General features: G+C 42.2%; 1 protein-coding gene across 3 annotated transcripts in view; it reads right to left on the bottom strand.

The window, feature by feature from the left end:
* Nucleotides 1–286: 286 nt before the first annotated feature.
* PRICKLE1 (prickle homolog 1 (Drosophila)) overlaps nt 287–25170 on the bottom strand; it is a 105920-nt gene continuing 81036 nt past the window's right edge. Inside the window, exons 1-8 of one of the 3 annotated variants that reach the window (XM_012638461.1) lie at nt 21844–22066; nt 12007–12192; nt 10283–10396; nt 9475–9612; nt 8644–8847; nt 7209–7395; nt 5403–6266; nt 287–2619 (exon numbers count right to left, since the gene is read on the bottom strand). In XM_012638461.1, the coding sequence (XP_012493915.1) occupies nt 1763–2619; nt 5403–6266; nt 7209–7395; nt 8644–8847; nt 9475–9612; nt 10283–10396; nt 12007–12138 (2496 nt within the window). In that variant the 5' untranslated portion in view covers nt 12139–12192; nt 21844–22066 and the 3' untranslated portion in view covers nt 287–1762. Of the gene's footprint in view, nt 2620–5402; nt 6267–7208; nt 7396–8643; nt 8848–9474; nt 9613–10282; nt 10397–12006; nt 12193–21843; nt 22067–25170 lie in introns of those variants that run through there. The other 2 variants (XM_012638460.1, XM_012638459.1) reach the window with 2 other exon arrangements.

The following is a 25170-nucleotide window of genomic DNA, read 5'->3' as shown; positions in this document are numbered from 1 at the left end:
TGCCTCACCCAGGTACAAAGCCTTGCCCTATCCAGGGGTGGGCATGGGAGGCGCTTCAGCCCACTCACTCGTACCTATGGGATTCATGTCTGTCTTCCCCAAGGCCTCCAGGAGGTACAGAAAAATATGCCTCTGTGCCTAGAGTCCTATTTCCCACCACTAGTGGGGGCATGTGGACACGCAGGAGTCAAGTGGAGGTCTCCTAACCTCTCAGAAGGACTGCAAAACAAGTCATGCCTGAACAGAGGTGCAAAATGGAAGTTATTTGGATGTTTGCAAAGATTTGTATTCAGAAAGGAAGTTTGCTGTTATTTATTAAGCGTTTATTAAATACCTCTCTAAAGGTCCCAGAAGCCACTAGGACCTTTAGTGACGACTGAGATGCATATGCAAGAATGGCACATATCAGAATATCTGCTCAATAGTTTAAATCCAACATAATTTCCCCTTGAACTAGAACCTCCTATTAACTTGAAGTACTCGGTGGCACAGCATCCTCTCATTTAAAGATTTTAAAAGAAAAACATAACCAGAAGACCCAGTTTTCAAAATTGCTGTTAAAAGCCAACAGATTAGCTGGAAGGGAGGGATAAAAAGGAATAACCTTTCTTTAAACAATAAATCTACAAAGTCCTCTGCCACAAAAAGCAGATCCTTGTAGTTATGGTCTCTTCCCATGAGACAATCATCACCTTTGCTAAGAATGAGAAAGGCACCCCTCCCCCCAGAGGGGGGGGAAAAACATTCACCCAAACAGCTTCTACTTGTTTTTACCGTATATTCCAGGGGTATGTATGGGGTTTTTTGTTTGTTTTTACATTTATACAGGTTACATTGCTTGACCCATAAATAACACTCGTAAGATTAATAGGGCCATAGTTTTAAAGAGTATTTACATAGCCCCACCATGCATACAGAGCCTTTTTAATATTGAAAAATCAAAAAAATCGAACTTTCCATCACTAGGCAATATAAATTTGACCGTCTAAACTTATTAACCCTGACTAAAATACAAGCAATCATTTCATTCATAAATGCTGTTTCTGGTTCCCTAACAAATCTAGCACTGCAGTGTAACAAACGTCTTACAATTCAGGGATATAAAAATATCAGCTTTAAAATCTGAACTGTACAGTATATACATTAATATTTGCACCGTTAAATTAGGAATACACTTAAGTCTATGAAATACTACATTATAAATAGCAATGTTTTTTTTCAATCTGTAGCTGGAGTTAATAAAATACGATGTTTACCTGGCTAAGGAGGGTTGAAACGGGACAAGTTGGCCTTGTACACTAAGATGCACAGTGTTAGCTAGGTCACCATGATGTGCGTGCCTCACACCAAGACAGACCAATCAGGACCTGAGCCAACCTGACTTAAATAAATGACTAACACTATTGCTTTACGAAGGCGGCTGGAGTTCTCCATCTTGTAAAATCAACACCCCCATCCAATCACCTTGAGACAGTATCTTGAGTATTCCCTTGAGGACTGGAGACCAAAGCAGCTACATAAAACTGTAATGCACCCAACAGGCACAAGATGTCACGTCCACCTGTACCATCCGAGGAGGTCAACTGGAGAAATCACACCTTTCAAATGTTCATCCGACACTGTAAACAGCAGTTGGGTTCTCATTTACATGGGCAAGGAAAGCACTTTAAACTATTTTAGCAACTTTTCTATGGAAGAAAAAAGATATGCTTCAGATGGTTAATGGCTAAGTTTTAAACAAATGATCTCCGTAGCTACTTGGTTAAGAAATAATACAGTTTTTGCCCTTGTGTCCCTTTTTCTTCTTGGATTTAGTTGTCCTCTGACCAAACTGAGGGGCGGAGAGTGCAGAAGTTGGACTAGAAAGGTCATCCGTATAGTAGGTGTATCTCTGTGGCCGGGGTTGAGGGATTGGTTGTCCAAGAAAATACCCTTCTTCTTCTGAGTCGGAAGAGGAGGAGGAGGAGGAACACCAGGAGTCATCATCCTCACCATAGAGCCCCAGATACCTATTCATGCCCAGGTTCTGCAGCGCGTAGTCGGAAGTGGCATGGGCGTACTGTCCGTAGAGATCAGCATTTTGGATGTATGCTTGGATCTCCCGGGCACTTTTATTCTGTATAAATTTCTCATAGTTATCGGGGGTGTAAAGTCGCAGTCTGTCCTTGGGAGAGTACTTTCTTTCTGTAACTAGATTCAGGGCATTGTCAGAGCGGGACTTTCTACTTCTCCTGCGGCGATGGTGATGAGACCTGGATCCTCTCTCCTCAAAATGGTAGACCCGTCTCCGAGTCCTTTCACTCATTGGAGGCTGCCGGATTTCGATGTCGTAGTTCCCATTGTCAATGACGTCATCTGAAAACTTGACCTGCTGTGGTCTGGATTGAGACTTGGACCTTCTGAGCACTGGCAGATGTACTGGTTTCTCTTCAGGCATGATTTTTTCTGGACACAACTCTGAACTCAGACTCTTTAAGGACTCTGCACTCCTGTGCAGCATGGAAGAGTTCAAGGTTCCCATATTGCTCATTTTCTCACAATCTTCTGCCTCCATCTCCTCAAAGTTTTGCAGAGAATATAATGATGGCCTCGGCTTGCTTTCTCCATCCACTGAAGCCCCTAGGAGAGAAGCCACAAGATATGCATCTCAATAATCCTAATATTTTGACAATTATTACAAACAAGCTACTGAAAGGAAACATTTCTAAGAAAATTTCCAATTTCAATATTTGATTAAAACCCCCTAGGGAAAACCAACATGTATGTACGTATGTATGTATATGTATATATATCAATTGAGAAGAGGTATAAGTTTTGTTAATTGATAACAAGGGGCACAGCCTTTCTTATGAGCCCACCTATTTTGGAGTCAAAGATTAATTACAGCACATGGCATGAGCAGCAAAAATGTAATAGCTCTTCATAGAAGCCTCTTCCTTAGTTTATTAACATAAGATCTAGAAGCTTCTGCTTCTCAAGCCATTAAAGCCAAATTGCTTCAAATGAACATCTCTCAAATCAATCCCTTTGGCACCCACATGGCCACCATCATGGGCATTTTTTTTTTCTTTTTTTTGAGAGACAGGGTCATACTCTGTCACCCAGGCTGGAGTGCAGTGGTGTGATCATAGCTCACTGCAGTCTCAAACCTAACTTCTCTGTTCAAGGGATCCTCCTGCCTCAGCCTCCCTAGTAGATAGGTGCATGCCATCATGCCTGGCTAATTTATTTTTTTGTAGAGATGGCATCTTGCTATATTGCCCAGGCTGGTCTCGAATTCCTGGCCTCAACTGATCCTTCTGCCTCAGCCTCCCAAAGTGCTGAGATTTTGTGTGTGAGCCACCACGCCGTACCCATCTTCCTCATCTTTTACTGAGGCTATGGTTTGCTGACCACTAGTCTAACAGCCTGTTTATGTATAAAGTTTTATTGTAACACAGCCACACCTATTTGTTTACTTATTGTCTGTGGTTACTTTCTACAATTGCAGAGCTGAGTAGTTGCCGCAGAGACTGTATGGCCTAAAAAATGCTATGTAGCCCCGTATAGAAGAGGTTTGCCCATCCCCTGACTTAGATGTTCATCCAGTCTTCTCTGCCTTCAAGATTAATTTTCTATTAAAACTTTTCTCAAAGTTGATATTGATCTCCCTTGTTATAATAGGGCCCAGGTAAGTTAGATACATAAATATAGCCCAACAGACTGTGACAATAGGGTAACTTCCTACTTTTTATAGGGAGCCTGTTTTTCAGCCCATTATTGTCAAAAAATGTCAGCCCTATTGATACTTAAATTTGTAAAATTATGTCTATTTTTGATATTAAATTAAAAACACCCAGGGCCGGGCGCGGTGGCTCACGTCTGTAATCCTAGCTCTCTGGGAGGCCCAGGCGGGCGGATTGTTTGAGCTCAGGAGTTCGAGACCAGCTCTGAGCAAGAGCCAGACCCCGTCTCTACCAAAAATAGGAAGAAATTAATTGGATAGCTAAAAATACATAGAAAAAATTAGCCGGGCATGGTGGCACATGCCTGTAGTCCCAGCTACTCGGGAGGCTGAGGCAGTAGGATTGCTTGAGCCCAGGAGTTTGAGGTTGCTGTGAGCTAGGCTGACACCACGGCACTCTAGCCCGGCCAACAAAGTGAGACTCTGTCTCAAAAAAAAAAAAAAAAAACACCTAGCAAGAGCCTGGCAGACAGGTGCTTACTTAGTCTCACCACCCCCCCCCCATTCTTCCTCAACTCCCCTTTACGGTAGGCCTTATCTGGGACAAGTCTGCAGAAGCCAGGAGGGTAGCTCTTGTCTTATCCTCGTCACTGCAGTGCCTGGCAAAGGTCATTCCTGTCAGTGGGCAGCCACTAAAGCCATTCCTACCTATGTTACAGAAACATAACCTTTATGAAAGGATTGGATGCCATTAGTTTGACTACAAAACTAGTCATGCAACAGCAACATCTCTGTATCCAAAGACTTGTCACAGATACGAGTTCCATAATGTGCTGGGTTCTAGGCCCAATCATTTGGCCTCTTGGTAATTCAAGTTTTCTCATTTGTAAAATGCAACAGTATCATCCACTCTATATAGCTCAGGGCCACTTTAAGGATAAATTACGGATAATTGATATGAATGTGCTTTGAAAACAAAGTTATATTTTGTAATCTGAGTAAAAAAATGTTCAACTATTCTTGAGCTATTTATTGCCACAGGGCAATTTAGAAAAACTTAAAAATATGTTATGAGCCTATAAAGTGTGCAGGCCAATTTTAATATCTTAAAATTCATATAGCACAATCCAAAGAGTACAATATCTTTTGGCCACAATCCAGTTGCAAACTCTCTTATCCAATTAAATCAATTTCCTCCTCTTTAGAACAGCTATAATATGTATCTTAAAAGACTGTATTGAAAATACATTTTACACATATGCACTCACCTGTATATACACGTTTGTTTTGCTATAGCATTTGGCATTTAAATGATGCCTTCATTCCCTTAGTCCATGGTTTTATTTATTTATTTTTTTTAGAGATAGGGTCTCGCTTTGTCACCCAGGCTGGAGTGCAGTGGTGTGATCACAGCTCACTGCAGCCTCGAACTCCTGGGCTCAATGGATTCTCAGCTTCCCAAATAGCTGGGATCACAGGTGCATGCCACCATGCCCAGCTAATTTATTTTTCTGTAGAGATGGGGTCTTGCCATACTGCTCAGGCTGGTCTCAAATTCCTGGCCTCAAGCAATCCTCCCGCCTCGACTTTCCAAAGTACTGGGTTTACAGGCTTGAGCCACTGTGCCTGGTAGTCCACAGTTTTAATTAACATAAACCCTATTGGTGAATTGTAATATTTTGAATGAATTTTTCAGTGGCTCCTTTTTCAAATACCCCATAATCCCTAAATTACGTACCTGTGATATTAGACAAAGCCAAAGAATCCATAGAATCCCGAACACTTTGCTCTGGTTTCAAGTCTGACAAACACTCCAGGGAATCTTCATACCACTGTGTCTGATCATGATTATATCCCGAAGCCCCATGGTCCAGATCCAATTCCTGGAGCCTTCTACTGCTTGCAGGGCCTGGGTGGCTGCCATAAGCAGAATCGCCCAGTCCATCTTGCGACTGTGCCCAATACATATCAGATTGGTATTTTTTACTTGCAAGGCTCTGGTTATTTTGCTTTAACTCGGTCTTATTTTTAACCATGTTATTGGATATCCAATGCTCATTGGCTCGGATATCCATCTCGCTGGGCTGCTGCTGAAAGAGGCTTTTATCACCAAACTTGAGGAGGAGCTGTGTCATATAATCTTCATGCTCGGCCCATTCTTCAGGGTCTTCTGGGGTTTCATGCTCTACTCTGCCTTTCCAAAATTCTTCATTGACAAAACCTGCTCCTTGCCTGGTGAGACTCAGATCATCCAATTTTCGAGAAAGGGTGTCATCAGCATTGCCTGAAAGGCCAGGAAACTTGTAGTTCAGAGCAGGGGACAAGAGGAGAGACTGTCTACACTGATCCGCTGACCGACTGCTTTTGCCCATTCGGACACTCCTCCTGGAGTCTCTTGATCGAGCTGACTGAAATGCAGAGTCGGAAGAATCAGAGGCATGGACATCTTCACCGAGGCTGCACGTTTTTGAGCAATAAATCTGACCTTGTTTGGGAAGGAATGGGCATCCCAACAAAGAGGCTTTACACTGGGCACAAGAAAAGCATGCCTCCGTGGCATGCCAGTGCTGCCCATCATAGGTCATCTGTGCATGGTCAACACCTGTTTTGAAAAAGGACAGAATAACAGCTTATAGCTTAATGTCTAAAACGAAGGAAGAAATGGGGAAAAAAATAAAGTCTGTGGGCATGAGGGAACTCTCAGGGGTGACGGAAATGTCTGTATCTTGAGAGGGGTATGGGTTATGCAGGTACATTTAATTCTCCTTATTCGTGGATTCTGTATTTGTGAATTTGCTACTCACTAAAATTTGTAATGTCAAAAGCGATACTTGCAACACTTTCACTTTTGCAGATATGCAGAGTGGTGAAAATTTGAATTGACCAACTTGTACCTTCCCAGCTGAGGTCAGAGCAATGCTCTGCCTTTTGTTTCAGTTCTCAGACTGCAAACAAGTGTCCTATTCCTAGTATGTTCAGTGCCATGTTTTTTGCATTTTTGTGCTTTTTGTAGGTGATTTTGCTGCTTAAAATGGCCCCCAAATGTAATGCCAAAGTGCTATCTAGTGTTCCTGAAGTAGGTTGTGATATACCTTATGGAGAAAATACATGTATCACATAAGCTCCTAATCTTGAGTTATGATTTGGCCATGACTTCAATGTTAATACATCTACAATATATATGCAATAAGGTGGCTTTAAACCGAAACACACAAGACAAGGTTATGTATCAATGGGTTGATGAAAATGTTGTGACCAGCGGCTCACAGGAACCTAACCCTGTATGTCCCCTAGGAGCAATGTTCAGTATTCGCTAATCCAGTATTCAGTGTTCACAGCAACTTTACAGAACACAGCTACTGCAAATAACAAGAATAGACATAATTCGCTTGTTAAAACTCATCAACTGAAACATTTAAGATCTGTACATTTCACTGTATGTAAATTATACCTCAATTTAAAAAAATAAGAAAAAAGAAGACTGGATAATCACAGCCTGACTAACGGCTATGTGACAGGGCAGACAGGCTGTCTGTGGACTTACCAATGTGTTCCCCACAGGTTTCACAGTACTCTGCATAGAGAGACTCAAAACAGCCACAGCAGAATGGGCGACCATCCTTCATGATATACCTCTGTCCTCCTAGGACCGTTTCACACTCAAGGCAGCAGAAGTGTTTCATGTGCCAGTGGCGACCCTCGGCTTCTGTGCACTCATCAGCAAAAATTATCTTTAAAAAGAAACACGAAACCATAGAAGGAACGAAGATCACTGCAAACTACTTTAAAGGCCAAGTAACTGCATGTTTTCTGGGCAATGCACACACACTGGCTCCTTAAAAATTCAGATAGCTACCTTGTTTCTTATAGCCACAAGCTTAAATCTAAGTCAATTTAGCCATAAAACAAGAGCATAAATTGACAGTGTTGAAAAAGAGAAATGAGACAACACTTGCTTAAACTTTAAAGAACAAAACAAACTTCTACATTGGAGGTAATTCATTTGGTCTTATTTTTGCTCCCCAATAACACTTTGTTGGCATAATCTGGCAAAGAACATATTAACACTGAAATAATTTAGTGTTTTAATAGAAAACTCAAAAATTTAGGTCTGTGGGGTCAACATAGTGACAGCTATACAGATGCTGAAATAGTGTGAATAGCACTTGTGATAGATAATGCTTCGTTTGACCTGATGGCCATCTCCATATGAAGGACTTTTAAAATTTTTATTTTTTTGGTTTCAAAATAATGTTCAAATAACAAATCATTGAAAAAACTTATAAAATAAGTAAATGTATAAAAGTAAAAACTAAAAGTTTAGTGTCACAGACTGAAGGAGACTAAGAAGATACAACAAGTAAATACAAAAGGTACCTTGGATTAGGTCTTGGAATTTAGTAGAACTGGGAAAATCTAAATAAAATCTATAGTTAAATTAATGGTATTATACCAATGTTAATTTCTTAGTTTTGGTACATATACCACGGTAATGTAAGATGTTAGCATCAGGGGAAGCTGAGAGAAGGATATAGAGGATCTCTCTATAATAGCACTGCAACGCCTTGTAAATCTAAAATTACTTTAAAATAAAAAGCTTAAGGAAAAAAATTTCCTTTCACACCACCATCCCTCTCCCCATGTCCCCAGGGCAACCACTATTAACTTAGTATTTGTCTTTGCACACTTTTCTGAGGATAAACAAATAAGTAAGTTATATTGGGTTTTTCCCCCTTTATTTAACAAAAATAAGATCATCTGGTACATACTCTTCTGCAATGTTTTTTTCTCACAACCCATCACAGATATCTGTTGCCCTCTCTTTCTTAGCTACATATTATTCTATTGAATCAATGTAAAAATATGCATACAGAACAAAATCCAGGAGATATTTATATTTTGCTTAGATGTGGACAGTGGAACATTGGCTTACTCTACGCTTATTTTTTCCAGTGTGCAGGAATGAATTTTTTTTTTACCTCGTCACATGCCGAGCACCGTGGTTTGAGCAGTTCCGCATGGTGCCTGCCACAGTGAATTTTTCCATCCTGATAAAAATAGATGAGGTCGACCAGCAGCTCGTTGCACGTGAAGCAGACAAAACAGGATGGGTGCCAGCACACGCCAGGGCCCGCGCGGGAGGCGAACACCGCAACTTCACCTCCGTTTATCTTCAGCCCGCACTACAGAGAAACGAGTTTGAATGGGAAAGGGTCCTTTCTTGATGATAGGATTCTCGGCTTTTCCCACCTTAAGATAAACCCCAGATTTAATCAGGAAAGCTTTTATTTTTGTCTCCTCTGATTAAACAGCTCCTTAATACTGTATTACCGGTGACTCGCCACTGTAAACGCACATGCCTCAAATATACTGTGACACTAGCCTGCCTTAGCCTCCTTCTAAGGACAGTGTGATCGCATTCACAGGAAGACTGGTTTTCCTGAGCCAGCCTCCTGCTGGATACATTTCCTACTCTGAGAAAAGCCGGTAAGGAGCTGAATGTCCTCATTATGTTTCTGCATCTTTTGAATGTGAGGTATATCCTGGCAACTTCCTCCAATGCCAGGATCCTATGAAAGGCAGGATTTCACCCGGAGTTTGCACAGGGGCAGACTGACTCCTGCTGCCATACACGGCAGTGTAGCCAGTTATAGATATGAATTGCTGTTTAAGAAAAAGCTAGGCTGTCTTTCTTTCTCTTATTCTTTGGAGGCTTTCAGGGCCTACACCTGTGCTATCCCTGTCACCTGTCCCTCCTCCCCACTCGACCTGTATCACACCCGCAAGCTCCACATCCTAGACAGGGCTACCTGCTCACACACGGCATGCATTACTGCTCTGGACAAAAGTTTAATTGTTCCTCTTCCAAGTGCTTCTTTCTTCCGTTGAGCACTGAACACTTGTAATTCTTTTTTCTCCTCTTCACTCAAAGACTGGCAATACCGCACCTTCACAGAAGAGACAACAGAAGCTCTACACTTGAGTGCACAATATTCCTCACCAATTTTTTACTTCCAGAGTTAGAGTTTCAGGAAACAAAACAGCAAGTTTAGCTAGCCTGCCTCATGCATCCCCAATTTTAAAATGGTACCATACCTAAATCTTGCGGCCTCTCTAGAAAAACAGAAATGCAGTTTGAAAAAATAGCCTTATTCTATTTTATTTCTTTAACATGAAATGTTTAATGTAAACCCTTATCAGCAGAGACATTTAAAACAAGTATGCCATTAACCTTTCTACAAAAGGTTTAAACTTGTTAATGGCCACTTTCACTCTCCATTCTAGAGGCACTCAACTCAACTCAACTCCAGGCCTCGACTACCATAAAGCACTCACTCTGGGTGCAGGGGCAGGGAAATCTCAGGAATCTATGGGCTGCTGGAAATTGGTGGGTGGCTGCAAACACTATAAAAACCAACTTGTGTTAAGTTTATTGCACTGACACCCTTTTCTCTTTTCTCCTAAAGAATGGAAAGCTGTATTCTCTGGCCAAATTTTAACTGAAGAAAGGCAAAAGAGAGCCCTAGCTAGTGAGGAGCTGGGGTTTATGAGAGGCATCTCCATGCTTATCCTGTATATTTTCTTTTTTCTAATTAAGCCTTTTTCCTGATATTTTACCTCATTATCATGCGGTGGCAACTGGTACAAAAGCTGTTTAATCCGATGTTTCTCTCCAGGGCTGTTAACATAAGGAACCTTTTCCTCCGGTAAGCAAGCAAAATAGAGCTGGATCTGAAGAGAGAGAATGGCATCAGCACACAGAGCATCTTAGCTTACTCGATCTTTAACAGTTACTTTTCCCTAGGTACAGGGTTTGGCTTCTTGTAGCTAATGAGAAGACCAGCTGAGCCAACTTGCAGAACTGCAGCACCTTCAGACAACTAGCATCCAGCTGCTAAAATGCTCTTCAGGAATGTAATTTGCAGTGACCATTAGGGGCATCATAAATTATGCACCATAAAATATGCACATTTAACGTTACTATTCTTCACCAATCTTCCGAGGGTCAGCCAAGAGATCAGAGTCCTGCAAATGACCACACGGGCTGGGTGACACTGTCCAAGAACCAGCTACTCCACAAATACATTTCATTTGCTCTCTGAATTTTACATATTACAAAGACACAAGTTTTGTCATTAAACTTTGTAAGCTCTCCCTTATCAGTTCCTCTCAAACATCAGCTTTCTTTGCTTCTCTGGGTACAATTTTCAGAATACCTGGAGCCTGTTTCCCCAAGGAAAACAGAGGAGCCATATTGAGCTGTATTTTATTCACCTTGTTAGAACTTAATTTTTGTTTCTATGTTGTATTTAAAGGAACATTCCTTAACGAGTACTGGAAAGGATAATGCAGTGCTAAGAAGGAATGAAAGTGATTCAAGAAAAAAAGACAGGCATTAGGAATTTGGGGCCTACTTCAATAGCTTAGTAAATTACAAAACCTAACTGCCCTAAGATGTAGGAAGGGGTTCTATCTAGTAAGTAGTTTGTCAAAATATTGCTTTCCTAGCTCTGGATGGCACTCCACCCTCTCTCTATTGTATCAATTCTAGAAGCATTTTACAGTTCAGAAACGCTTACTGAATACCAGCTGTCCGTGCGCTAAGTACGGTGCTAGGCTGTGGATGAATAAAGGTACCCTGTTCTCAAAGGAGTTCCCACCCTACAGGAGACAGAGCCGTAACTGAGAAGCAACCATACACCCAGCAGTCATCTTTTATTTCAAATGAAGCCTTTGCCCTTATAATAATATCTTCAACAAGTTCATCATTATAAGGATATTGGAAAAATAAAAATAGGCACACAGAATGTTCTCATCTTCCTTAAAATAACAACATAAACAAAACACAAAATTAACTCTTTTTTTCCAATCCTCACTGTGTGGTGACAGACTCTTACATACAAACTTATCAAAGCAATAACACTTCAAATGGTTTCTGAGAGTTCTGTGTCTCTCTTTCAAAGCAAAAGCATTGTTGAGAACTAGAATGGAAGCTTTCCTCTTTCCTTTCATTACCTTTCTGTTGTCAATGAAGTTTTTAAAAGGTAATTCCTCTCACTCTAGGGGGACTCATCGGAAATCCGCACAGGCAGTGCACGTGTATGTAGTACTCTGGGTTTCATTCATTAGAGCAAAAATGCCATCATTATGGGGCTTCTTCATCTATGAGTACTAAGAGATTGGAAATGTTCATTGAGAAACTAAATATGCCCTTGAAGAGCAAATATTCAGAGCTATACAAAGGGAAGTGAGGACTAAGGAGGGCAGTGTGCCAGCACCGCAGCGACGTTTCACACATTTAAAACACACAAATAGAAAACCTAGGAGGATCAGGCTCCCACCTGCTCCGGCCTGAGGCCTGGGGGCACCCAGGCGTACTCCTCCAAGGCACAGCCAGAGTCGTCGTCTGACGTGGAACTTCTCTGACACCCAAAGGCCAATTTGCTCATTTTGGGCTCCATCTCCAAAGGCATAATAATAAAGTTGAAAGCTTTGCTTTTCAGTCACAGGGCATCAAACAATGGCTGCTGTGGACACTGTACAAAAAAAATGAAGAAATTAAAAACCTGAATGCATTTCTGTTACCCCCCCCAAGAACGTTTACTGAATACTGTTTACACATAGCTGGGCCCAGAGAAAGCAATCAAATTACCAGTGTCGCACCCCCTGCCCCACAAGCCACTGAAACCTAAAATCTAGGGCGATACAATTCAGAAATAGACCGGCTCAGTAGTTCAGAAAATGCCACCAAAGCTAATTTATTTCTAGTCACCTTTAAAAGGTGCCTCTTTACACACAATTCATTAGAAAAGTTCTCAAGAAAGTTGCTTTGTTGACTTTCTGACTTGCCCACAAATGAAATTCCTGTGAAGTCCTGTGAGTTGCAGAAAGAAGTGTTAGGGAGTGGGCCACCTGCCTTGCTCACTACTATGCCCCATGAAAAATGGCTGGAGACCCCACTCGGGTCCCCACATTTCCTAAGCAATTTTTCCAACGGAGGCAGTGCTCCCTGCTGAGAGTAGGCCCACTGAGCCGAACTGCTTAGGTTTCAGGTTTCTAATCACGCTTTGTAAGACACTAAACTTAGTTCACACGGTGAATAGAAATAACACAGTTAAATCCTTATACAGCACTTTAAATCCTCAAGCCCTTACTGAGGGCTAAAGTCAGCCAGACATTCATCAATAAGTTCCTTCAACAAACCATAACTGAACACAGCACTAGGTTAAAATAAAATTCAGCTTGCTGACTACTGATGTTTAATTGTGTTATAAACTGGCATTCACTGAAAAGTTATGCAGTACCTACCATGTGTGAAATGCAAAGTAAGATGTAAATACATCCTTCTCTGAAAGAAAAGCCTCCTCGAATGAAGGACTACAAAGGTGTAAGGACAGCATACCTTGCCCTACAACCCAGGAACTTTGTTATCACCATCTATGTACTTGGTAAGTATCTTACTGTTCTTAAAAATCATCCCTTATCAAGAAACTAAGGGGAGGGGGGGAAGATAACAGAACTTCAAAACCAGATGGAGTTTTTTCTGCCTCTTTCTAAAATTGGAATTATCGTAACCCAATCATTTTTGAGAAAACAAGGCTCAGGGAAGTTAAGTGACTTGCCCAAGGTCTAAAAGCCAGAGTCTAGTTACACACTGATGCGTCAGGCTTCCAAAAATTCTTCTGCCTTAATACATGTTCTTCCATCTCAGGAAGGATGCGCCAAAAAAAAAAAAAAAAAAAGTTCTCATTTGCATAAACAAGTGAGAAAGGCAGTGAAAACCTAAACACTTTCAGCCTGAAACTAAGTTATTTTTCAGCAACTATTTCAATGCAACTCTCAGTACTTACAGCGTTAGAAAATGTTACCTATTAAAACATATGGTTTTTCTTTTCTAAATCAAAGGACATTAAAAAAATTAAAGTTGTGACAGCTCACAAATGAAGGCCAAGCACCCCATGGCTGCAGTCTTTACTAGCAGTAGGAGCAATGCCACACAGTAGATATTATTCCAACTAATAAATTTAACTTTCGTTCACCCTGAACAAAAAGTAAAGATGACCTCATTTCCTACACTACCATTGGGAGGTTATGACCTTTTAAACAAGTCATCATTTCACACAGGTGCAATTCATTCATGTCTTAGGAAAGGCCTTCTAAACAGAGGCGAATTCCTCTTACTCCTCAATAAAAAGGATGTGTTAATGAAAGTCGGAAAATTTCTTGGATCTAGTCTTTCCCTTTTGTTTTGAAGAAGCAACTCCCACATGTCAAAGGAAGAGAACTAGAGGCTAAGAATTTAATAAGTAACTCAAAAAAACCCCACCAGGAGAACAGCTGCCTTCAATGCAATTCCACCTGAATCATGAAACATGAGCATTTGTCCCTGGCCACATCTGTCTGAGGAGAGAGACACTTAAGGTATCTGCTCTGCAGACTTACAGAGAATGTAAATATTATTTAATAAACAGAACCTAAAAATTAAATGTCACTGTATTATCAAACAAGAGAAAACACTACAAATTAAGACAACACATGGATTTTCCAAGTTTGCACAAAGATTGATTGCCAAAGATATGAATTACTTTTACAGCCATACTCCTTGATTAACTGTTGTGAAAAATGTACAGTAAATGACTATCCTAATCAAGGTAAATCAACGTTAGCACTAAATGCCACCATCCCTCCCAATCAGCTGGAGGTGCTGGCCACACTTCAAATCTACGGCTCTCACAGTTTTCATTCCGGCTTTTCAACAACCTACACTGAGGACTCACTGTCATTCGTGGATGATGTAAAGAGGGCAACTGAAGGAACGTGACAAAATCATTTTCATCACAGGCATGGCTTTCTGTTTCATTTGTCAGCAGACAGCTAACTCCTTTGTGCCTAGCCTGGTACCATTACTCAATGGCATTTAATCACCATATGCAGCAACCCAGTGTAGGTGGTACCTGACTTAACAGATAAGGCAACTGAGCCTCTGAGCCATTTGCCTCCAGGTCAGTTGTCCAAGGTCAATAAGTTAACAAGCAGTGGCCTCAAGACTATCTGTGATCATAAACTTACAACCCCCACTGCCTTGTGGGGGTGGGAACTAACTGAGCGTATTCCCTTGTCTTTGGTGAACCAGCCATGCAGCACTACAGACACACAAAATGACACAACTGGATAGAAGACAGACACTTTACCCACAGAAGGGATTTTAGGGAGAACGTACAGTCAGAAAGGATTGCAAAAATTCACTGGCCCCATGAGCTGCGGGTTCACAGTTTATTTGCTGCAGAAAGCCTTTCTTTTTCCTTTATAGCACAGAATAATTACTTAAAAATGACAAAACACAGGGCGGGCGCGGTGGCTCACGCCTGTAATCCTAGCACTCTGGGAGGCCAAGGCTGGCAGATTGTTTGAGCTCAGGAGTTCGAAACCAGCCTGAGCAAGAGCGAGACCCCGTCGCTACTAAAAATGGAAAGAAATTAATCGGACAACTAAAAAATATATAGAAAAAAAATTAGCCGGGCATGGTGGTGCATGCCTGTAGTCCCAGCTACTTGGGAGGCTGAGGCAGGACCAGACGCTGGAGCTAACAGACAAGGATTTCAAAACCACTGCAGTCTCACCCTGGCAACAAAGTGAGCCTCTGTCTCAAAAAAAAAAAAAAAAAAAATGACAAAACACTCCTGGAGAACATTTAGGAGATCCTGGAGAACATCTAGGAGATTAAAAAAAAAAAAAAAGACAAAACATTACATTTATTAGCAAGTTCTCAGAGCTGACCAAAAAAACACATATCCAAGAAACAAGTAATATATCATGACTTCCACTTGGACCAGGCTGTGGTAAGAGTCATTACATCACCACTAGCTATTAATGCTTTTTCGTTACCTGTTAACAGGAAAACTTGAATTTGGATTTTTTTTGTGTGTGTTTTAAGATCTGCCAGCAGATCCTGAGAGTCTGTTCTTAAGTCATCAGTCAGATGAAAGCAGTGGCTGCTGAACATGGTTCTTGTGCTTGTAAAACATTACAATGAAAATTGTAAGTAAAAGTGCAATCTCACAAATACCCTTCCTTAGGCATTTGCATTACTATATGGTATTTACTTTGACAGCCCAAAACCGAGAGGGAGGCTGGGCATTGCTTATGCGGAGTCATGATGGAGGATCTTCCTGATGACATCTAAATGTGGTTGTATGTGGTCTGCTAAAATACCATCTTTTAGGCCAAGCATATGAGCATAGATGAATCAGATTTAATAGAAAAATGCTATTAAAGCTTCATTTTCAGGTGTTTTCTTTTTAAGGTTGATCATGTGAAACGGGGCAGAAATCAGGTTTACAAAATAGGCTGAATTATAATGGAAATAGAAGTATTATTCAAAGCTGGGGTTGTGATAGAGACTAAGATTTTGTTATGCCTTTTTTCCTTTTACAGAACCACCCTTAGATGAACAGTTGCTCTGTCCTGTGCCCTGCACATTTTTTTTTTGGTATATTTTTTATTTCGATGTAATTTTAAGCTTTAGAAAAGTTGCAAGAATAGTAAAAGGAACTCATATATCCTTTACCCAGATTCATCAATTGTTTACATTTTGCTCCATTTGCTCTATCGTCATCATCCTTCTCTCTCTCACACACACACACATACATATTTGTTCTCTTTTGTGGGATCCATCTTGACAGTGTGTATTTTTTACATTCTCTTACCTAACCATAGTTAAATTAAACTTGGTATCCTTTTAAAAAAAAACCATTTATTTAAAAACAACATGCAAGGCATTATGTTAGATGCTGGAGATAAATAGAATAAAAAGTCAAAATAGTTCAAATCATCAGTATTCTGTGATTATTCTAAGGCAGGTTTATTGTCTTGGTCTTGAAATGCTGTCATAAACTTAATAATAATGAATGACAATTATGTATTAACCAATCCTGGACTAGGTCTGGAAATGAATCAGTAGGAGTCCCACTTCTCCAATGTCTCTTTACAATTCTCAAGGTAAATAAGTCTAATAATGCAGAAGAAAAGAAAGTAAAATAGTTTTCAGGGATGGGTTTGTTCAGGTTCGAAGTAGAGTCTGAGCATTAAGGAAATGTGCAGAGGAAGCAAAATCTTTTTATAGCTAACAACATCTTCAAAGATGGCACTGAGGTCAAGTACAGAGAACAAGTATTTGAATTTAATTCAAGCAGGCTATGAGTTCTTTGCAGACACTATTTTGAAGACTAAAAGCCAACTATCAGAGTCAAGTAGAGAAATAAATGACAAACAGAAAAAAAGGGCATAGACACAAGGGAGGTGAGAAAGAAGCCCAAGGTTGGGTAGAGAGAGCTGGGCGACCTTTTTCTTAGAAGCATTGTCATGGGGGCATTCCATGCATTAGAAAATGGAACAGTTCCATTTCCTTCCTTTGTCCTTCTCTCCCCTCTTCCTTTAAAATAGCTAAATAGCTACATCATTTAAAAAGACTCAAAGACAAACAGCTAGCAGATGTATGACTTCTCAATCATCGTATAATTGTCAAGAGGACATCTGACCCCAGCGATAGGAGCAATACTTAGGGAATGGAATCTGGTGCTCCCAGCATTCAGTAAACTCAGTGCTGACTTCATACTTTTGACACCTCACAAAACATCCTGGGATCTGATTCTTTAAAAACAGCAACTATTTTCCTTCCAATGATGGTCTAAGGATGCAAAAGAGTTTTAAATCAGAGAAGAATTATAAAAATACAAAGTTACGATTGCAATATACCAATTGGCATTGTTACTTCCACTCTGACTAGACAAATTCGCTTCAAGCTGACCAGAGATATATGGAATCAGAACAACATGTTAATAACAAATGAAGACTGGATGTTGATACCTGGATTTCATCATCATTTTGAATTCAGGAGGGCTCTAGCTTCCTGAAGGGCAAACAATTTTGCCAAATTATTGACCATCATTTACAGCTGCCTTGGAGGCATCTTCTAACCAGTCCCCACATAAAACCTCCAACACTGCACACATGGCACACACACAGCACGTGTAATGGTCCATGGCAGGGTCTTTCCAGTTGCCTTAGGTAGAGCGACAGTTATGAACACTTAGTATATGCTTTGTTCCCCAAATTACAGTACAGCTTCATTCATCCAACACAGTGATATAATGAGGGGTTCCTCATGAAATTCACTTCCTAGATTCATTCATTCATTGATTCATTCTTGTATTTAAAGGTCATTACTGAATGATTCTGGAGCATATCGAAAAGAAGACAACTGACATTTATTCCATTAAAAGCCAGAACTTTAAAAAAAAAAATGTAGTCACTTTGATAAGAATGTTTTCAAATTCCACCATATATCTCCTTGCTTTCTTTAATGGTGGTATGTGTTTAAGTTATATGTGATTTAACCTTTGGCTGATCGTTTGTTTTCATTTGGAGCACAGTAGAACAAACACTGGCTTCAGGATTCCAGAAACAGAAGTTTTAATCCTGCCATCCAGCTGTGTGAGAGTTGGGAACCTAGTTCCTCAACTGGAATATGAGGGTGGTTTAGGGCCACCTTGTATCTCGTGGCACCCCCCACTCATGTGTCTTTTGTGGTTTCTGCTTGCCTATAGCGTTACGTCCAAAGCCTTCTGCCTGCCATGTATAATTTCTTGAAAATATGATTCGGATACCACTGCTGAACTGGATGGCCCCTGACCTATACATTTATGATAACTGGCAAACTTTTTGTAGGTTTTTTCTCCCTGCTCTCATGATGTTTGATTCCTGCTACTTCTCTTATTATCTTTCCTTTGTGCCCACAACCACCAACCTCCAAACCTTTTTAAATTTGTTGCTTCCAATATTCTGTAAATTAGGCAACTACCCTTTGAAAAAATTAGTCTAAAAGTATATAGAATAATTACACCATAGATGAGGGTTTAAGCATTCCTCCTATAAGCACAGTAATCGCTGGTAAAATAACATAGCATACAGTATGTGGAGGTGTTATTTAAACTAAAAAGCAGCTTTATTATTTTGTTATGCTATTTTGATTATTTGAGATAATTTTATTTCCTACTGGGCTGTATGCCACATCCAGGATAGCTAGGGATTATTATTTTGGTTGATCTTGACATATACATAAATGGGCCATTACTATTTAAAGAGCTTAATGAGTCAGCACAGTATATGAAGGTCCAGAGACAGTGAAGAGTGGACATTTTTGCTAGAAGACACATTCTTCCAAAGAAGCAAGAGTAGATGGCAATGGTATCCGAATCATATTTTCAAGAATTATACATGGCAGGCAGAAGACTTTGGACTTAACACTATAGGCAATGGGAAACCACAAAAGGCACGTGAGTGGAGAATACCACGAGATAGTTCTGGTCTTAAAGATGATTAATATGACAGTGATGTTCAGGAAAGAGAACAGGAGCCTGGGAGGGGCCAATTAGTCCCTATGAAAGCCTAAACATGGTGGCTTGGGGAGGAAAGTAAAAGGAACTAATAGGAAAGGGGGAAACTGTCAAAGGTGATTGAAAGATGACATACCAATACATACATACCATCAGGCAACTCAGAAGGGAGTGAGAATTTGAAGGAGTTCAGGAGAATGAGTTCAATCCGACACATATTGAGGTTATAACCGTATATCAGTTCTGGTATGATTTCTATTATTCATAATTTTCTCAGACCAAGTCACCAAATCGAATCAAAATTGTGCAAATAGAAAACAGAATAATTTTCAGTGTCTGCCAATGAGTATGAAGTCTAAGGTCATATCCCTAATTACAAATACTTTTCCCAATGAAATTCTACTCTAGTTCCTATGCGAAGACTACCATGGCATTGTAGGATCCTCCCTATGAAAAAGTATTTCTTGTGTGAACATGCCCAGGGCAGTTAGAAATCCTTTGATCACACGTACCTAAACGTATGTACACCCATAATTTGCTGAAATAAAAAAAAAAAAAAGAAATCCTTTGATCACCAAAAACCAGAACAGATACTGATTTGCGAAGTCAGCTGGATTAACATTTCCTAGGTGTCCCCTGCTGTTAAGTGCCATCCTGTTGGCCACAATCTGTTTAACAACTTCTTTGTTAAGCTGCTTGTTAATAAGGCCTTACTTAGTGCATAGAAGATGCAGATCACAGGTTCCCCATTCAGAAGCTACTCCATGTCTTCCAGGCTAAATACCCAGGTGAATTTAACTACAGGCTAATTTGGAGCACAGAAACATGCAACACCTCCATTCTTTTCAAAAGAAAAAGATACAACCCTATGGATATACACATTTCCTAATTTATGATGTCCTTAAATAAAACCAGAGGTATCAAAACTATTACAATCAAGATCTGAATTTCATAGTAAACAGACACTGAACTGTGATCTCATTAAGGTTTTCACATACCTAAAGAGCATTCAATGTGCCTATTGTCTGCTAAAGATAAACTCATTGCCAACAGAGCCCAATTCAATTTCACTTATTTGAAAAATAAGAGTATAATGAAGTTATCTATCAGAAGACATTGCTTATGAAACATTCCTTTACTAAAGGTACTTCGTACCAGCAATCAGTGGCATTGCGCCATATGCCCTTTGGCATTTTCCAGGTAAACCTCCATCCCACTTGTACGTTTTCAGACAGCTGAGTGGGCTACCATGTACCACCCAATGGCCAAGAAACTATACACTTTTCCAAGAGGAAACGTGGAACTCTTTCAAAGCATTCTAATTTCATGCACAAATACAGTCCACGGCAGTAAGGCAGACTGTTTAACAAAAGGAGGAAACATGATGACAAAGCACGGTCCTTTACCAGGGCGACGATGCACACTTTTGGTATGAGGTGCGCCACACAGGGCGCTGTTCTAATGAGGTCATTATTTTCAACAACGGGGGCGGGGGGGGGGGCAGATATTTTCTCAAAATCGTGTTCCCGTCAGTCTCCTATTGATTTTTTGAATTTCTATTTTCAACGGTGGCCCAAGGAAACGGCAGCCAGACTTGACTCCAATGTACACACAGACTCAGGTTTCACCCCGTCACCTGTTGGCTCCTGAACAACACTCCTCTTTGTGAAACTTACAGCACTCATTTGAAACAAGTTTCCAGAGAAAACACTTCAAGAAAGTGTTTGAGAAGTCACAAGACTCGAGATGTAAAAACAAATTCCACACATAGCCTGGTTTATACAGATTAATGTGAAAGCCCGAGCTTTTAACAATGGGGCCGGAGGACAGCAGGAGGGAAAGAATGTCACCCTACTTCGGGGACGTTCAGCGGGCGCATTCTCGATAGGGCCGCGACTCAAGGCTGTTGGGGCTCCTCTGGGTCAGCCCGTCCCGCAGCAGCTGGAGGGACGCCCCAGAGAGGGCGTCAGCGCCCCCTGCGCCCGCAAGCCCTGCCTCCGTGCGGCGGCGGCTAGGGCCGCGAGGGGGCGCCCCAGGCCGCACTCGGTCCCTGCCCCTCGTCCGCCTCCCGGCTTCGGGGAGCCAGAGGCCAACTCAAGACCCAGCTGCAGAGAACGAACCCCTCCTCGGCGCCGCCGCGAAGCCTCCGGAGAGCAGTCCCCCTTGTCCCCGAGAACAGGAAAGCCGCCTTCAAATTCCCCTTACCCACCTCCAGAAGAAAGCCTCTCAGCGCAGCGTCCCCTGCACGGCAGAGCGCTAGCCCTGCGCTGGCCGGCGGCACCGAGTGCCCGCGGGTCCCCACGTCTATCCCACGGCTTCCGAGAAGTTCCTCCCGCAGACGCGCACCGACGCGGACGCCCGCAGCCCTCCAGGGTTCCGTCCCTGCCGCCGGCTGCCGTCAAGCCCCGGGACCCAGACGGCGGCTCTGCACCCGCGGCCGCGGGTTGCGGGGCCGAGCGCGGCCTGCAGTCCTCCCGCCGCGGAGCCCAGGGCACGCGCTCGCCGCCCCCGCTCTGCGGCTGCCCGAGGCTGGCGGCCCGCGCGGGCGTAGGCTGGTTCCCCAAGGAAGACGGGGCTGGTGCCCTCCGGGTCACCCTCGCCCACCCATTTCCTGGCGAGACCTCGGCAGGGTGGGGGCCGAGGGGCGAGGCAGCGGGCGCGGAGCCCCCTCTAAATCGCGGCGCGCCGTGCCCCCGAGTCGCCCCCGCCCCGCCCCGCCGTGACGCACTTTCCCCAGGGCCGGGCCGGGTCTGCCCCCTTTCGGGGCAACGCCGCGATTCTCACCCGCGGCAGCTCCCTAACCCGCCGTGGGGGGCCCAGCTCCGCAGAGACCCCCTGTCCTCGCCGGCGTGGCGACTCCGCTCCCCCGGGTTTGAGGCGCCTCGTCCAGGCCGCCGCATTCCCCACGCCCCTGCTCTGCGTCTCTCCAGGATCCTCCTCTGCGGCGAGAAAAACCCGTCTCTGCTCCGCGCTCGGAGCCCGCCTGGGGCCGGCGATCTTCAAAAGTAATCAGAGCCCGCAGTAAAAAAAGCAACCATTTCGCTTCCTGTCGAGCCCACCCTCCGCCGAGCGCGGCGGGCCGGCCGCCCGGACCGTGATCCCAGCCCGGCTCCGATCTCCGCTCGCGTCCGCCGGAGGCGCCTGCCCAGCCGGATCCCGCCGCCGCCCGCTTTCCAGGAACTGTCACTGCTGACCGTGGCGCTGGCAGGGCTCCACGAGGTCCCGCGAGCACTGTTCCTCGAAAAGTTACCCACCCACTTGGCCGGCCTCGCGGATGGAGCACCCACCTGCGTCCGCCCGTTGCATTCCCAGGAGCCCAGCGTGTGAGGCCGCTAAGATGCAAGTGCCCTAGGACGCTTATGTAAACTTCCCCTCCAGCAGGTGCACGCGCGGGCCACAAAGCGCTGGGAGAATTTGAAAGCCCACCTCTTACAGAAATCATCTGTACTCTGCCCATAACAATGATGTCAGCAAATGGCACATTTAACCGAGTTCTCACTTGGAAGGGCTCATTAACATATGAATTCTTCTCTTAGGACTTTCCTTGCTTTTCGGAGTGATTCCTACAGCATAGAGCAGGAGATTTATTTTTATCAGCAAATAACAGCAAAAGAAAAGGAGCCAGGTCACGCGATGTACTTAACTCAAGTACACTAGGAAGAGTTTTTTTTTTTTTTTTTTTTTTACAAATAGGTTAAGTGAATAGCATTATTCAAACACAAGAAGGTGCCCTATACTGAAGGCTAATCTTGTTTCTAAGCTATTTGTAGGTACACTGAGAGAAAGTGCAGCTTGGTTTCAGTTGTCTACAGAAAGGACCAAGACAAGCAAAAACAGGACCTCAAAACAAGCCCACAAAGAAACGATAGATTAGTAATAATCAGTAGAGGTCTGAACTACAGATTTTAGTTTCTACAGTAGCTTCCTTATCACAAGGTGATATTAATAGAATGCCAAGGGAGGAAAAATACAATATTTAAGAGCTTCCTCAGTCTATAAAATGTCAGTAAAAGCAATTTTAGGTGTTTTTCAGTTCCTTTGGCGTCCTACCCCCCCTTTTTTTCAAGCTAGAAAATAATCCTGTGCCATCAGGATTCCTTGGGAGCGATTTGCAACCTATATGTTTCTACAGTTTACAACTGAACAATAGCTCATTCATTGTAACTGTGGCTTTAAAATATACAAACAAGTTGCCATAAATAGATCAGTCAAGTAAATAACTCTGGCCAGATTCTGTTGTCTCTGCTGCAAGACAAGGCAGCTGAGAAAAAGTGGGTTTTTTAAGTTACTTTTTTAAAGTGGCAGAGACAAAAAAGCTGTGGCTCTGCTGGTAGACTAGTTTGGCAACAGTGATTCAGACAACACGATTTGTAATTCAAATAGACTTTCTATTGGCCAAATGGATTCCAGTTTTGAAGATGATTCCCAAAAAGTTCTAATATAAAACTCTTCTGGCCTTAGGACTTAGGAATTTGTGGGAAGACTTCAAAGGTTACCACTTTCCTCTGTGGATCTGTAAAATTAAGCATGAATACCTAGGTCACATTTCCTACTTCATTCTGTTGGGCTTCCTTAGGGAAGACTTCAACTAACAGTATCTACAGGAGACATGTGCAATCAATTATTGATTTAAATCAAACCCTAAACTATCATATCATTATGCTAAAGGAAGCATCAGCAGGTGAATGCATTAAACCAGGAAGACCCTTTTTAGAGTAGCTTTTATGTGAGAGCTACACATTAGTTAAGGCCACCAAATATTCCCAACTACAAAACCATAGCAACACTATCATTATTAAATGTCAGCCATTGTAAGTGTGCTTCCTCTAAGGCAGTTACCTTGTAAATACAGTTTTTTAACATTTTCGACAGGTACTGTCAGCTTTATTGCCTACTGTAACTGTTTTAAGTGATGAAGCAGTTTGGAGACAGTTAAAAGCTTCCTACTAAAGTTCAACCTGAATGAAACAGACTTTAGTCTGGTCTGAAAGGCATTGTTATTGTCAAGGGTGAATTTATGCAGTATGGAGTGCGAGGCCCCCAACCAGCATCCTTTTGTTTCAGCCAGGTGGAATATTCAATGCTTGAATATCACACTAGCAGGGCAGCTGAGAAAGGAAGCCCAAAATTTCACAGGGCTTGGTTCCCTGGCTCTATCCTGGTCTCTGCTCTACTGTCACCTCCACAGAGAGGCCTTCAACCCCTCTAACCTAAAATATCACCCCTCCCTCCACTTGTAATATTCATCTGCATAGCACTTAGCGTTACCTGACATGTATGCCTATTTGTTGAACAGTTTGTGGTCTTTCTTCTCCTGTAGAAGTTGGGGATTTTGGGGGTTTGCACCTAGAATGATGCCTGGCATGTAGCAGACAAGTTCCATAAACAGAGGTTAAGTGAATAAATGATTCTCAGCTATTATTCTTCTCAGGCCTTCACAAGTATACCATACCTGTACAAGTTAATTCCATTTCTAATCTAAAGCCAGGCTGAACTACAACATCCTAATGAAAGCGTCTATAATAGAAAATCAGAAATATGCCAAGGGCAGAGAAATACAGAGGTAGCATTTTGTTTGTCAAATGCCAGCCAGCTATATTGGGTCTGGTAGAAAGAGATAAAGTACATAATATAAAACCAACTTTGATGCCAATCTTCGGTTCTTCCGAGTTTGTATATAGTGACCTTGAGGTTTTTTTTGCTCCTTGCCTCCATTTTTTCACTTGTAAAACAGACCTCCTTCTTAGTTTTAAGGGTAAGAGTTGTTCTTGGTCTCAAGACATTTGGAAGGATTTGTAACTACTGTAAACGCCAGCAATCTGGGAAGAGCATATTTGAGTGATTAGATGTCTTTAAGTTACTTAATAGAAAAGAGAGATCAAGGGCTCTAATATTCACGATTTGTTATCTGAAAGATCGAACTTTGTTATAAAATGACATCTCAGCTAAATTGGAAGGGCGGTTGGCAAATGTAATATTAAGTAGAGTGACAGTTTTAGTCTTCAGTGAGAGCATATTCCAGCACAGCAGTTTGATCGTTCTGACAGTGGGTTGTTCTGACTATGGAGAGATAGGTAACTTAAAAAAAATCACACAGTTGTAGAGTTGATA

This window comes from Propithecus coquereli, unplaced genomic scaffold (assembly GCF_000956105.1).
Source record: "Propithecus coquereli isolate 6110/MARCELLA unplaced genomic scaffold, Pcoq_1.0 Scaffold13, whole genome shotgun sequence".
Taxonomy (NCBI): domain Eukaryota; kingdom Metazoa; phylum Chordata; class Mammalia; order Primates; family Indriidae; genus Propithecus; species Propithecus coquereli.
The sequence above is the reverse complement of the archived record's forward strand: the minus strand, read 5'-3'. Positions and strand labels throughout refer to the sequence as shown.